A 14586-nucleotide genomic window follows, 5' to 3' on the forward strand; every position below is an offset into this window, starting at 1 on the left:
GATATATTGGAAGGCTATATTCAGACATCGGAAAGGTTCCGAGTGATTCGGGTATTTTTCGGAGTACCGGAGAGTTACGGGAATTCGTATTGGGCCTATATGGGCCATACGGGAAAGGAGAGAAAGGCCTCAATGGTGGCCGCGCCCCTTCCCGATGGACTGGTCCGAATTGGACTAGGGAAAGGGGGGCGCCCCCTTCCTTCCTTCTCCTTCTCTCCCTTTTTCCTATTCCATGTGGGAGGTGGAATCCTGCTAGGATTAGGGAGTCCTAGTAGGACTCCACACTTTGGGCGCGCCCTATGAGGGTCGGCCTCCTCCTCCCTCCATCCTTTACATACGTGGCCAGGGGGCACCCCATATACACACAAGTTGATCATTGATCTCTTAGCCGTGTGCGGTGCCCCCCTCCACCATATTCCACCTCGGTCATATCGTCGTAGTGCCTAGGCGAAGCCCTCCACCCGTAGCTTCCTTATCACCGTCATCACGCCGTCGTGCTGACAAAGCTCTCCCTCGACACTCTGCTGGATCGTGAATTGGTGGGACGTCACCGAGCCGAACATGTGCAGATTGCAGAGGTGTCGTACTTTCGGTACTAGGATCGGTCGATTGTGAAGACATACGACTACATCGACCGCGTTGTCATAACGCTTCCGCTTACGGTCTACGAGGGTACGTGGACAACACTCTCCCCTCTCGTTGCTATGCATCACCATGATCTTGCGTGTGCGTAGGAATTTTTTTGAAATTACTACATTACCCAACACTCTCCTTTCCACTAAAGCCCATTAAGGCCCGTTACTTCCTCGGCGAATTCCCGTAACTCTCCGGTACTCCGAAAAATACCCGAATCACTTGGAACCTTTCCGATGTCCGAATATAGCCTTCCAATATATCGATCTTTACGTCTCGACCATTTCGAGACTCCTCATCATGACCGTGATCTCATCCAGGACTCTGAACAACCTTCGGTACATCAAACCACATAAACTCATAATACGAATCGTCGTCGAACGTTAAGCGTGCGGACCCTACGGGTTCGAGAACTATGTAGACATGACCGAGACACATCTCCGGTCAATAACCAATAGCGGAACCTGGATGCTCATATTGGCTCCTATATATTCTACGAAGATCTTTATCGGTCAAACCGCATAACAACATACGTTGTTCCCATTGTCATCGGTATGTTACTTGCTTGAGATTTGATCGTCGATATCACTATACCTAGTTCAATCTCGTTACTGGCAAGTCTCTTTACTCGTTCCGTAATGCATCATCCCGCAACTAACTCATTAGTCACATTGCTTGCAAGGCTTATAGTGATGTGCATTACCGAGAGGGCCCAGAGATACCTATCCGACAATCGCAGTGACAAATCCTAATCTTGATCTATGCCAACTCAACAAACACCATCGGAGACACCTGTAGAGCATCTTTATAATAACCTAGTTACGTTGTGACGTTTGAAAGCACACTAAGTGTTCCTCCGGTATTCGGGAGTTGCATAATCTCATAGTCACAGGAACATGCATAAGTCATGAAGAAAGCAATAGCAATAAACTAAACGATCATAGTGCTAAGCTAACGGATGGGTCTTGTCCATCACATCATTCTCTAATGATGTGATCCCGTTCATCAAATGACAACACATGTCTATGGCTAGGAAACTTAACCATCTTTGATTAACGAGCTAGTCTAGTAGAGGCATACTAGGGACACTCTGTTTGTCTATGTATTCACACATGTACTAAGTTTCCGGTTAATACAATTCTAGCATGAATAATAAACATTTATCATGATATAAGGAAATATAAATAACAACTTTATTATTGCCTCTAGGGCATATTTCCTTCAGTCTCCCACTTGCACTAGAGTCAATAATCTAGTTCACATCGCCATGTGATTTAACACCAATAGTTCACACGTCATGTGATTTAACACTCTATAGTTCACGTCGCCATGTGACCAATACCCAAAGGGTTTACTAAAGTCAATAATGTAGTTCACATCACCATGTGATTAACACCCAAAGAGTACTAAGGTGTGATCATGTTTTGCTTGTGAGAGAGGTTTAGTCAATGGGTCTGCCACATTCAGATCCATATGTATTTTGCAAATTTCTATGTCTACAATGCTCTGCACGGAGCTACTCTAGCTAATTGCTCCCACTTTCAATATGTATCCAGATAGAGACTCAGAGTCATCCGGATCGGTGTAAAAGCTTGCATCGACGTAACTCTTTACGACGAACTCTTTATCACCTCCATAACCGAGAAATATCTCCTTAGTCTTCTAAGGATAATTTTGACCGCTGTCAAGTGATTCACTCCTGGATCAATATCGTACCCCCTTGCCAAACTCATGGCAAGGTACACAATAGGTTTGGTACACAGCATAGCATACTTTATAGCACCTATGGCTGAGGCATAGGGAATGACTTTTCGTTCTCTTTCTATTTTCTGTCGTGGTCGGGTTTTGAGTCTTTACTCAACTTCACACCTTGCAACACAGGCAAGAACTCCTTCTTTGACTGTTCCATTTTGAACTACTTCAAAATCTTGTCAAAGTATATACTCATTGAAAAGTCTTATCAAGCGTCTTGATCTATAGATCTTGATGCTCAATATGTAAGCAGCTTCACTGAGGTCTTTCTTTGAAAAACTCCTTTCAAACACTCCTTTATGCTTTCCAGAAAATTCTACATCATTTTCGATCAATAATATGTCATTCACATATACTTATCAGAAAGGCTGTAGTGCTCCCACTCACTTCCTTGTAAATACAGGCTTTACCGCAAGTCTGTATAAAACTATATGCTTTGATCAACTCATGAAAGTGTATATTCCAACTCCGAGATGCTTGCACCAGTCCATAAATGGACCGCTGGAGCTTGCACACTTTGTTAGCACCTTTTGGATCGACAAAACCTTCTGGTTGCATCATATACAACTCTTCTTTAAGATATCCATTAAGGAATGCAGTTCTGACATCCATTTGCCAAATTTCATAATCATAAAATGCGGCAATTGCTAACATGATTCGGACAGACTTAAGCATTGATACGAGTAAGAAAATCTCATCGTAGTCAACATCTTGAACTTGTCAAAAACCCTTTTCGACAAGTCAAGCTTTGTAGATAGTAACATTACTATCAGCGTCCGTCTTCCTCTTGAAGATCCATTTTATTCTCTATGGCTTGCCGATCATCGGGCAAGTCAACCAAAGTCCACACTTTGTTCTCATACATGGATCCCATCTCAGATTTAATGGCCTCAAGCCATTTAGCGAAATCTGGGCTCATCATCGCTTCCTCATAGTTCGTAGGTTCGTCATGGTCTAGTAACATGACTTCCAGAAAGGATTACAGTACCACTCTGGTGCGGACCATACTCTGGTTGACCTACGAGGTTCGGTAGTAACTTGATCTGAAGCTTCATGATCATCATCATTAGCTTCCTCACTAATTGGTGTATGAATCACTGGAACTGATTTCTGTGATGAACTATTTTCCAATTCGGGAGAAGGTACAATTACCTTATCAAGTTCTACATTCCTCCCACTCACTTCTTTCGAGAGAAACTCCTTCCCTAGAAAGGATCCATTCTTAGCAACAAAGATCTTGCCTTCGGATCTGTGATAGAAGGTGTACCCAACAGTTTCCTTTGGGTATCCTATGAAGACGCATTTCTCCGATTTGGGTTCGAGCTTATCAGGTTGAAACTTTTTTACATAAGCATCGCAACCCTAAACTTTAAGAAACAACAGCTTAGGTTTCTTGCCAAACCACAGTTCATATGGTGTCATCTCAACGGATTTGGATGGTGCCCTATTTGACGTGAATGCAGCTATCTCTAAAGCATAACCCCAAAATGATAGCAGTAAATCAGTAAGAAACATCATAGATCGCACCATATCTAATAAAATACGATTACGACGTTCGGACACACCATTACGCTGTGGTATTCCGGGTGGCGTGAGTTGCGAAACTATTCCGCATCGTTTCAAATGAAGACCAAACTCGTAACTCAAATATTCTCTTCCACGATCAGATCGTAGAAACTTTATTTTCTTGTTACGATGATTTTCCACTTCACTCTGAAATTCTTTGAACTTTTCAAATGTTTCAGACTTATGTTTCATCAAGTAGATATACCCATATCTGCTCAAATCATGTGTGAAGGTCAGAAAATAACGATACCCGCCGCGAGCCTCAACACTTATCGGATCGCATACATCAATATGTATTATTTCCAATAAGTCAGTTGCTCGCTCCATTGTTCCGGAGAACGGAGTCTTAGGCATCTTTCCCATGAGGCATGGTTCGCAAGCATCAAGTGATTCATAATCAAGTGATTCCAAACGTCCATCAGCATGGAGTTTCTTCATGCGCTTTACACCAATATGACCTAAACGGCAGTGCCATATATAAGTTGCACTATCATTATTAACTTTGCATCTTTTGGCTTCAATATTATGAATATGTGTATCACTACGATCGAGATTCAATAAACCATTTATATTGAGTGTATGACCATAGAAGGTTTTATTCATGTAAATAGAACAACAATTATTCTTTGACTTAAATGAATAACCGCATTGCAATAAACATGATCCAATCATATTTATGCTCAACGCATACACCAAATAACATTTATTTTAGGTTCAACACTAATCCCGAAGGTAAAGGGAGTTTGTGATGGTGATCTTATCAACCTTGGAATCACTTCCAACTCACATCATCACCTCGCCCTTAACTAGTCTTTGTTTATTTTGCAACTCCCGTTTCAAGTTACTACTCTTAGCAACTGAACCAGTATTAAATACTGAGGGGTTGTTATAAACACTAGTAAAGTACACATCAATAACATGTATATCAAATATACCTTTGTTCACTTTGCCATCCTTCTTATCCGCCAAGTATCTAGGGCAGTTCCACTTCCAGTGACCATTTCCTTTGTAGTAGAAGCACTCAGTTGCAGGCTTGGGTCTAGCTTTGGGCTTCTTCACGGGAGTGACAACTTGTTTGTTATTCTTCTTGAAGTTCCCTTTCTATCCCTTTGCCCTTTTCTTGAAACTAGTGGTCTTGTTAACCATCAAGACTTGATGCTTTTCTTGATTTCTACCTTTGCCGATTTTAGCATCGCGAAGAGCTTGGGAATTGTTTTCATTATCCCCTGCATATTATAGTTCATCACAAAGTTCTAGTAACTTGGTGATAGTGACTAGAGAACTTTGTCAATTACTATCTTATATGGAGGATTAACTCCCACTTGATCCAAGCAAGTGTATTCTCTCCTCCATCTTGTAGGAAAAGTACTGTCAGAGGTCTCATACCTCTTGACACGGGCATGAGTATGAAATACCAATTTCAACTCTTGGAACATCTTATATGCTCCGTGGTATTCAAAACATTTTTGAAGTCCCGGTTCTAAGCCGTAAAGCATGGTGCACTAAACTATTAAGTAGTCATCATACCGAGCTTGTCAAAACGTTCATAACGTCTGCATCTGCTCCTGCAATAGTTCTGTCACCTAGCGGTGCATCAAGGACATAATTCTTCTGTGCAGCAATGAGGATAATCCTCAGATCACGGACCTAGTCCGCATCATTGCTACTATCACCTTTCAACATAGTTTTTCTCTAGGAACATATAAAAAATAAACGGGGAGCTACATCGCGAGCTATTGATCTACAACATAGTTATGCAAATACTATCAGGACTAAGTTCATGATAAATTAAAGTTCAATTAATCATATTACTTAAGAACTCCCACTTAGATAGACACCCCTCTAATTATCTAAGTGATCACGTGATCCATATCAACTAAACCATGTCCGATCATCACGTGAGATGGAGTAGTTTTCAATGGTGAACATCACTATGTTGATCATATCTACTATATGATTCACGCTCGACCTTTCAGTCTTAGTGTTCTGAGGCCATATCTGCATATGCTAGGCTCGTCAAGTTTAACCAGAGTATTCTGCGTGTGCAAAACTGGCTTACACCCGTTGTATGTGAACGTGGAGCTTATCACACCCGATCATCACGTGGTGTCTCAGCACGAAGAACTGTCGCAATGGTGCATACTCAGGGAGAACACTTATACCTTGAAATTTTAGTAAGGGATCATCTTATAAAGCTACCATCGTACTGACCAAAATAAGATGCATAAAAGATAAACATCACATGCAATCAAAATATGTGACATGATATGGCCATCATCATCTTGTGCCTTTGATCTCCATCTCCAAAATACCGTCATGATCTCCATTGTCACCGGCATGACACCATGATCTCCATCATCTTGATCTCTATCAATGTGTCGTCACATGGTCGTCTCGCCAACTATTGCTTTTTGCAACTATTGCTATCGCATAGCGATAAAGTAAAGCAATTACATGGCGCTTGCATATTATGCAATAAAGAGACAACCATAAGGCTCCTGCCAGTTGCCGATAACTTTACAGAACATGATCATCTCATATAAAAATTTATATCTCATCACGTCTTGACCATATCACATCACAACATGCCCTGCAAAAACAAATTAGACATCCTCTACTTTGTTGTTGCAAGTTTTACGTGGCTGCTACGGGCTTATAGCAAGAACCGTTCTTACCTACGCATCAAAACCTCAACGATTTTTCGTCAAGTGTGTTGTTTTAACCTTCAACAAGGACTGGGCGTAGTCACACTCAATTCAACTAAAGTTGGAGAAACAGACACCCACTAGCCACCTGTGTGCGAAGCACGGCGGTAGAAACAGTCTCATGAACGCGGTCATGTAATGTCGGTCTGGGCCGCTTCATCCAACAATACCGCCGAATCAAAGTATGACATGCCGGTAATCAGTATGACTATTATCGCCCACAACTCTTTGTGTTCTACTCGTGCATATAACATCTACGCATAGACCTGGCTCGGATGCCACTGTTGGGGAACGCAGTATTTCAAAAAAAATCCTACGATCACGCAAGATCTATCTAGGAGAAGCATAGCAACGAGCGGGGAGTGTGTCCACGTACTCTCGTAGACCGAAAGCGGAAGCGTTTAGTAACGCGGTTGATGTAGTCAAACGTCTTCGCGATCCAACCGATCCAAGTACCGAACGCACGGCACCTCCGCGATCTACACACGTTCAGCTCGGTGACGTCCCTCGAACTCTTGATCCGAATGAGGCCGAGGGAGAGTTTCGTCAGCATGACGGCGTGGTGATGGTGATGATGAAGTTACCGACGCAGGGCTTCGCCTAAGCACTACGACAATATGACCCAGGTGGAAAACTGTGGAGGGGGGCACCGCACGGCTAAGAAATCAACTTGTGTGTCTATGGGGTGCCCCCTCCCCCGTATATAAAGGAGTGGAGGAGGGGGCCGGCCTCAAGGGGCGCTCCCCAAGGGGGGGAATCCTACTCCAACTAGGAGTAGGTTCCCCCCTTTCCTAGTCCAACTAGGAGGGGAAGGAAAGAGGAAGAGGGAGAGAAGGAAAGGGCCCCCCGCCAAATTCGGATTGGGCTTGGGGGCGCGTGCCTCCACTTGGCCGCCTCCTCCTCTCTTCCACTAGGGCCCATGAAGGCCCACTGACCCCCCGGGGGGTTCCGGTAACCCCCCGGTACTCCGGAAAATGCCCGAACTTTTCCGAAACCTTTCCGGTGTCCAAACATAACCTTCCAATATATCAATCTTTATGTCTCGACCATTTCGAGACTCCTCGTCATGTCCGTGATCACATCCGGGACTCCGAACAATCTTCGGTACATCAAATCACATAACTCACAATACATATCGTCATCGAACGTTAAGCGTGCGGACCCTACGGGTTCGAGAACTATGTAGACATGATCGAGACTCATCTCCGGTCAATAACCAATAGCGGAACCTAGATGCTCATATTGGTTCCTACATTTTCTACGAAGATCTTTATCGGTCAAACCGCATAACAACATACATTGTTCCCTTTGTCATCGGTATGTTACTTGCCCGAGATTCGATCATCAGTATCACCATACCTAGTTCAATCTCGTTACCGGCAAGTCTCTTTACTCGTTCCATAATGCATCATCCCACAACTAACTAATTAGTCACATTGCTTGCAAGGCTTATTGTGATGTGCATTACCGAGAGGGCCCAGAGATACCTCTCCGACAATCGGAGTGACAAATCCTAATCTCGATCTATGCCAACTCAACAAACACCATCGGAGACACCTGTAGAGCATCTTTATAATCACCCAGTTACGTTGTGACGTTTGATAGCACACTAAGTGTTCCTCCGGTATTCGGGAGTTGCATAATCTCATAGTCTGAGGAACATGTATAAGTCATGACGAAAGCAATAGCAACAAACTAAACAATCATAGTGCTAAGCTAACGGATGGGTCTTGTCCATCACATCATTCTCTAATGATGTGATCCCGTTCATCAAATGACAACACATGTCTATGGATAGGAAACATAACCATCTTTGATAAACAAGCTAGTCAAGTAGAGGCATACTAGGGACACTCTGTTTGTCTATGTATTCACACATGTACTAAGTTTCCGGTTAATACAATTCTTGCATGAAAACATTTATCATGATATAAGGAAATGTAAATAACAACCTTATTATTGCCTCTAGGGCACATTTCCTTCAGCTATGTTCACAAAGCAAGTTTGGAGGCTGATTGAAAATTATAACTCTCTTTGTGCAAAGGTCTTGAGATCAGGGTACTATCCCACGGGTGATATTCTAAACTGTGAGTTGAAAAAGGGCTCATCTTTCATATGGCAAAGTATATGGGCGGGAATTCATACTTTCAAAAAGGGTAGTATATGGAGAGTTGGAGATGGAGCAAAAATAAATATTTGGGATGATTGTTGGATTCCGAATAGCTCTTCAAGGAAAATAGTGACAGTTTGGGCGAATCAAGTGCTTACTAGAGCACATGAATTAAAAGACCCAGTCTCCGAGGAATGGGATGAACTGCTTATCGGTGATAACTTTTGGCCTATTGATGTGGACCACATTCTCCAAATCCCAATCCATCACTAGGAGACGGAAGACTACATCGCATGGCACATCACGAAGAATGGCATTTTTACGCTCAGCACATTATAAACAGTGGGAAGTGTGTTATGCGGTAAACCCTGGTGCACTTCAGTCAGGTGGATCTTCCTCACACCCGGTATGGAAAAGATTATGGAATCTCAAGCTACCAGGGAAGGTCAAATTTTTTCTATGGAGGTGTTTACACAATGCTATTCCGTGTCTTTGTGTCCTCGCAAACCGCCATAGTGGCAGTAACTCTCAGTGTCCAGTATGTTCTTCGGGAGCAGAAGACATAATGCATTCCCTTCTTAAATGCCCCCGAGCAATGCAAATTTGGGAAGCTCTTGGACTAGCAAAGGTAGTGGCGGATGCCACACTAGGGGATCTTGCTCATTCAACTTTGATTGAATTTATGCTATGTGATCAAGCCTCCCAAGCCGCAGCACTGCTGGAGGGACTAAAACTAGCACAAAGCATTGGATGCAACAATCTTTTAGTTCGTATGGACAACCTGATAGTGGTGGAGGCGCTACATAATAATGATGGACACTCGATAGTGGCGGTTCCTATTTTGCAAGATTGTCGAGAGATGTTGAGAGAATTCGGAAAGATTGTGGTAGGACATTGTATTAGAGGGTCCAATATGGTTGTGCATGAGCTAGCTTAGTGGGGCGCTGTCAATACTCCTACTTTTTGGGTGGAGACTCCGCCGGATTTTCTCTTTAAATTTTCAGACGATGATGTAAGTGTCATTTGAGTTTTAATAAGATAGCTATGATGGCTTTCCCTTCAAAAAGGTCAACTCACGAAGGCTATGTTGCTTGCTAGTACTGGTAGTACTACTCTCCAAGGAGTAGAAAAGTTTACCCTGGCCGACATCATCAAACCATTTTAATGAAAGTGAGAGCTTGTCCTTAGTCTCACATATACTAGCACACCAACTAAATTCAAGCACGTACTACGTCTCACAAAGAAGAGATAGCGAAGGTAGCAACGGGGCTTGATCCATTTTTTAGAGAACAAATCGTTTTCTTAAGCAAGTATAAAAGGAATCGGTTGTTTGACTAAATCGATCAGTCAATATTACACTCACTTATAAATATGCTGCCGGCCCGCGATAAATAAACCCCCAGTACGTGTACACAGTGCAACGTAGCAGTAGAATATTTGCGTTGATTAGATTTATAGTTTGTTAACTATGAGAAGAACAGAGCTACTGACTGGATCTTCTAAATTTCATTGGATAGCTCAGCGACGCTACCATCTCATTTTCTGGTATTGCCATTTTGGCCTGACTCCTTGCTGAAGGAGAAGAAATGGTCCCGTTCGACTCGATCAACTGACTCATCTCCACGTCAGGTAAATTCACGAGCGGGAGGGGGGTACGTATGATTAAGGCTCTTCGTTTTCCCTGAAAAAAACACAAAGGTCATGTCTTCGTTCAAGTTGGCAAAGAATCATCAACCGTTCCACACCTTTTGTTTTTGTCACTCTTTTCTGACAATTACGGGTTTTGACCGTAAGGGCATCTCTAATGCTGACCGTAAATTTGCTCCCGCATCCGTCCACTGAAAGAGGAATCAATCCGCAAATACGGATGTGGAAGCCGGCCATCCAACGATACCTGCATATATTTGACTCATTTTTTTTAGGTCCACATATTCAAATAGCCGCATATATAGTTCAAAATAGTTCGAATGTTCAAATGCAGCGGTAGTTCACATATATATAGTCTAAAAGACCAACGTCTAGCACTGGCCAAGGCTGGAGCTGCCTGACCGACGCCTGGCACCGGGCAACGAGCTTGTGCTTCGGGTCGGGACGGGAGCACGCGTTCTTGACCCCTGTCGTGCCTGGCCCGACATGCGGCTAAGCAGACGGTGCCTTGACCCGCGAGGCGAGGCCCACATGCTGGCATGGCACGACCTTTTTTCCTTTTCCTTTTCTGTTTTAACGTCCCAAAACGTTAAAAATTGGCAAAATATATAAAGGGCTGAATAACACATGGGCCAACCAGCACATGTGTCGTACCGAGGCGGTCCATTTAGCTCATGTGTCGTGCCTGGGCCACAAGACGAGGCACTTTTTTTTTCGAGAAACACGAGACGAGGCCTCAACGTGCCGTGCCGTGTCAGGCCGTATTTTACGGTGGGTTGGCCGGGCCGGCCCCTAGGCCAGGTCTGACTCACCGGGATAAAACTTGAGCACTGTGGAATGGAATAAAGCAACGGACGTGTTCTCCTAAAAAAAAAGAAGCAACGGACGTGTAAGCTCCACATTAGCAAAGCCGCGTCCGTGCGTATAATAGCGAGCATCCACCCGCACCGCCTCCCCCGTGTTCCCCCATCCCCACTGACGCCTCCTCCGCACGACACACCGGCGCCGCACTCATCGGAGAGGAGGAAGCTCCCGCCCCGGCTCGATCCGATGGCCAACAGCAACCTTCCTCGACGAATCATCAAGGTGAACTTCCGATCTGATCATCCGAGCACAGATCTCTCCACTCCTTCGATCCGACTCGTCTTTTTTCCTTTTTCCCGTGTCTAACTTTTTGGGATTTCCGCGTGGTTGGATCTACCGCAGGAGACGCAGAGACTCCTCAGCGAGCCAGGTGCGGGTGCTTTTCAATCTGCGGTTTCGGGTGGATTCTGGCGACGCGTTGCATTTCTGGGTTTGATTTCCGCTCTTTGAATGGGTTGTTTGTGCAGCGCCGGGGATCAGCGCTTCGCCCTCGGAGGAGAACATGCGGTACTTCAACGTCATGATCCTTGGTCCGGCGCAGTCGCCCTACGAAGGTATTTCTTCGATAGTGATGTTGTTTGTGATATGATGTGATAACTGTGGGGTTTGGAAGGTACTAGTACGTCCGTTCACAAATATAAGATGTTCTAACTTTTTTTCTGAATCGGATGTATATAGACATGTTTTGGTGTGTTTGTTTACTCAGTTCAGTCCGTATGTACTCGACATTGAAATATCCAAAACATCTTATATTTGTGAACGGAGGGAGTAGCAATTAGCGAATCGAGATGACTCTGTTCAAAACCTTTTGTTAGAAATGGTTCCAAAATGGTTGTGTTGGAATTATGGATGGTGGAGGTTGTGCTTTTTGATCAGTCTGGTGATGTGGCCGTCTCAGTTTTAATTTATTCCTCTTCAGGGCAGTTATCATGTTTGATGAGTTTTACGTTCTCTCTTTAGTATGTAATCAGTAATGGATAGAATTTTGCTACTTGCTCCAAGCTTATTTGTAATGTCCCACTTATTTCCGTGGTTAATATTGTATTGATATGGATGCCATATATTATGCATAGTGTTAACATATTTGCTTGCTTAAGCCCTCCGGTGTTATTTGAGCCACCTGTATGCCATAGGAAAAAACGTTCCTCATCTTTTAATTAGAGAATGACTAATTTAGCCTAATGAACTTGTTTCCAATTATGGAAGTGAACTATAGTCGAATATTCTAATTACCAATCTTGGTTGTGTTTGTTTATATGGATTACTTTAATAGCTTATCTTCTGCACGATATATCTGTCATGAAAAGAATGTTTTATGTTGAAGTGTTAGCATTCTATTTTATGACCGACCGGCTTTCTTACATTGTTTCCCTTTGCTTATCTATTGGGCAGGGGGAGTTTTTAAGCTGGAACTCTTTTTACCCGAGGAATATCCGATGGCTGCCCCAAAGGTAATAATCATCTGTAGATGAGATTTGGTTAATGTTTTCTACACAGCTACTGTCCCTGTACACTTTTTTTTACATAATTACGTTGTATTCAGAATTGTACAGTGTGATTTCCTCTTTGGCCAATATGGCTGATTTCTTCTTTGGCTAATATGGCTTCGACTTTCTTTTGCAAAGTTAAGTACATATGTTCAAGGGCTGGTCAACTGCATTTAGATTACTTCGGTGGCGTTTCTAGCTTCGGATAATCAAAAAAGTGTTTGATAGCTTGATTTGCGTGCAAGTTGTTTGAAGCCTCATGCCTAATTGTTTGTGCACATTTGTTGTGTTACTGTTGACATTCACTGTGCTTTCATATGTCCTGTTGTGGTAGTATATTATTGTATCAATGTCATTTCCCTGTCTAGACAATTTTAGCTGCTTTGATTGGACATTTCATAAAAAATATAGAAATGATGGAGTGTAAAACATGTGCGGCCTAAATGCCTAATGATTAACCCGTCAGGACACCTAATTGGGTTAGCAGAAAGCTCAGAAAAATTATCACTTGCCCTAAGATCCTTTTTGAAGGTTTATGTCAAAGGTTATTTCTATATATTAGTCTAGTGGTTGTTGTGGTTCTAAACGTACTTCTAGTTGTTGCCATTTTTCTATCGGTTCTATCAGTTGCCTATTCTGATTTTCTATTTCCTTGACTTTACTATGTAATTTTTTATAGAAGGATGAATAAGTAGCGCTTAAGTTGTTAAGCAATTGTTACTGGAGTACAGTCTCACCTTTCCTTTGGTCTCTATAAAACTGCGCTGATATATAGCATTTCTAATGCTTATAATCTTGGTGAACATTTATACTTTGCTTGTTGGTAGCGCAGGTTAGGTTTCTGACCAAAATATACCATCCCAACATTGACAAGGTAAGCAGGCATATTTCTGCAGTGTTATGTTACTTTCTCCAGAAATGGTTATTCCGTAACAGATTTACCTTTGTAGCTTGGTAGGATATGCCTTGACATTCTCAAGGATAAATGGAGTCCGGCTCTTCAGATTCGAACAGTTCTTTTGAGGTCCTCTCTCTCTCTCTCTCATTCTGGGTCTCTGTAACTTAGCATTTCATAACCTTTTTTCTGAGCTGTTTCCTTTGCTTTGTTTCTCCAAAATAACCTGTTTGTAGCATTAAATAAATCACCCTGTCTTAGTTTCCGGCGCTAAAGTATTGTTCCACACAGTATCTGATTCTTGAGAATTGCTGTTATTTTTTTATTTAATGCTGCACAGTGCCGCCCCGTGACATTTTTCCGGTTTCAGTATCCAGGCACTCCTAAGTGCACCAAATCCAGATGACCCTCTGTCTGAAAACATTGCTAAGCACTGGAAATCCAACGAGGCAGAAGCTGTTGAAACAGGTAACAAGTGTGAAAATGTTGTCCCCTTTGCCCTTGGGCCATGATATCTTAACTAAGTTCTGTTCTGGCGTTTGCAGCGAAGGAGTGGACTCGTCTGTATGCCAGTGGTGCGTGACAACCCCCACGCCGCTCTTGATGTAATAACCCATCATACTTTAGCCAGCAATCAAGTGCCATTTTGTTGGTAAGAACAAACTGGAGATGTTTGCGCTGGAAGGGAGTATCTGAATGACTAGTGCTCGAGCTATTTGGTTGGTTGTACACCCGCGTTGGTTGGTTCCCTTCACCCTGGGGCACCTTCTGACTGATCTGTATCTGATAGAACTTTCTATGCTCCTCCACCACATTACCCTTGTGTAGGAGAAGTCAACAAGTGTCGACATTGTTGAAATTGAAGCTGGCTTGTTAATTTGTTCTTGCTCTTGTAGTTTGGGAGTTTGAATACTCAAGGTTGCATCT

The 14586-nt window shown here is 43.0% G+C and overlaps 1 protein-coding gene across 2 annotated transcripts in view; it reads left to right on the forward strand.

Annotated features, from left to right (window-relative positions):
* The first annotated feature begins 11260 nt into the window (after positions 1-11260).
* Positions 11261-14586, forward strand: part of LOC123079008 (ubiquitin-conjugating enzyme E2 36) — an 11325-nt gene continuing 7999 nt past the window's right edge. The window contains exons 1-8 of one of the 2 annotated variants that reach the window (XM_044501677.1): positions 11261-11499; positions 11620-11647; positions 11745-11831; positions 12670-12728; positions 13597-13638; positions 13681-13718; positions 14030-14127; positions 14205-14234. In XM_044501677.1, coding sequence (XP_044357612.1) covers positions 11464-11499; positions 11620-11647; positions 11745-11831; positions 12670-12728; positions 13597-13638; positions 13681-13718; positions 14030-14127; positions 14205-14234 — 418 coding nt within the window. In that variant the 5' untranslated portion in view covers positions 11261-11463. Of the gene's footprint in view, positions 11500-11619; positions 11648-11744; positions 11832-12669; positions 12729-13596; positions 13639-13680; positions 13789-14029; positions 14128-14204 lie in introns of both variants that reach the window. The other variant, XM_044501676.1, reaches the window with a different exon arrangement.

This window comes from Triticum aestivum, chromosome 3D (genome assembly GCF_018294505.1).
Source record: "Triticum aestivum cultivar Chinese Spring chromosome 3D, IWGSC CS RefSeq v2.1, whole genome shotgun sequence".
Lineage (NCBI taxonomy): Eukaryota > Viridiplantae > Streptophyta > Magnoliopsida > Poales > Poaceae > Triticum > Triticum aestivum.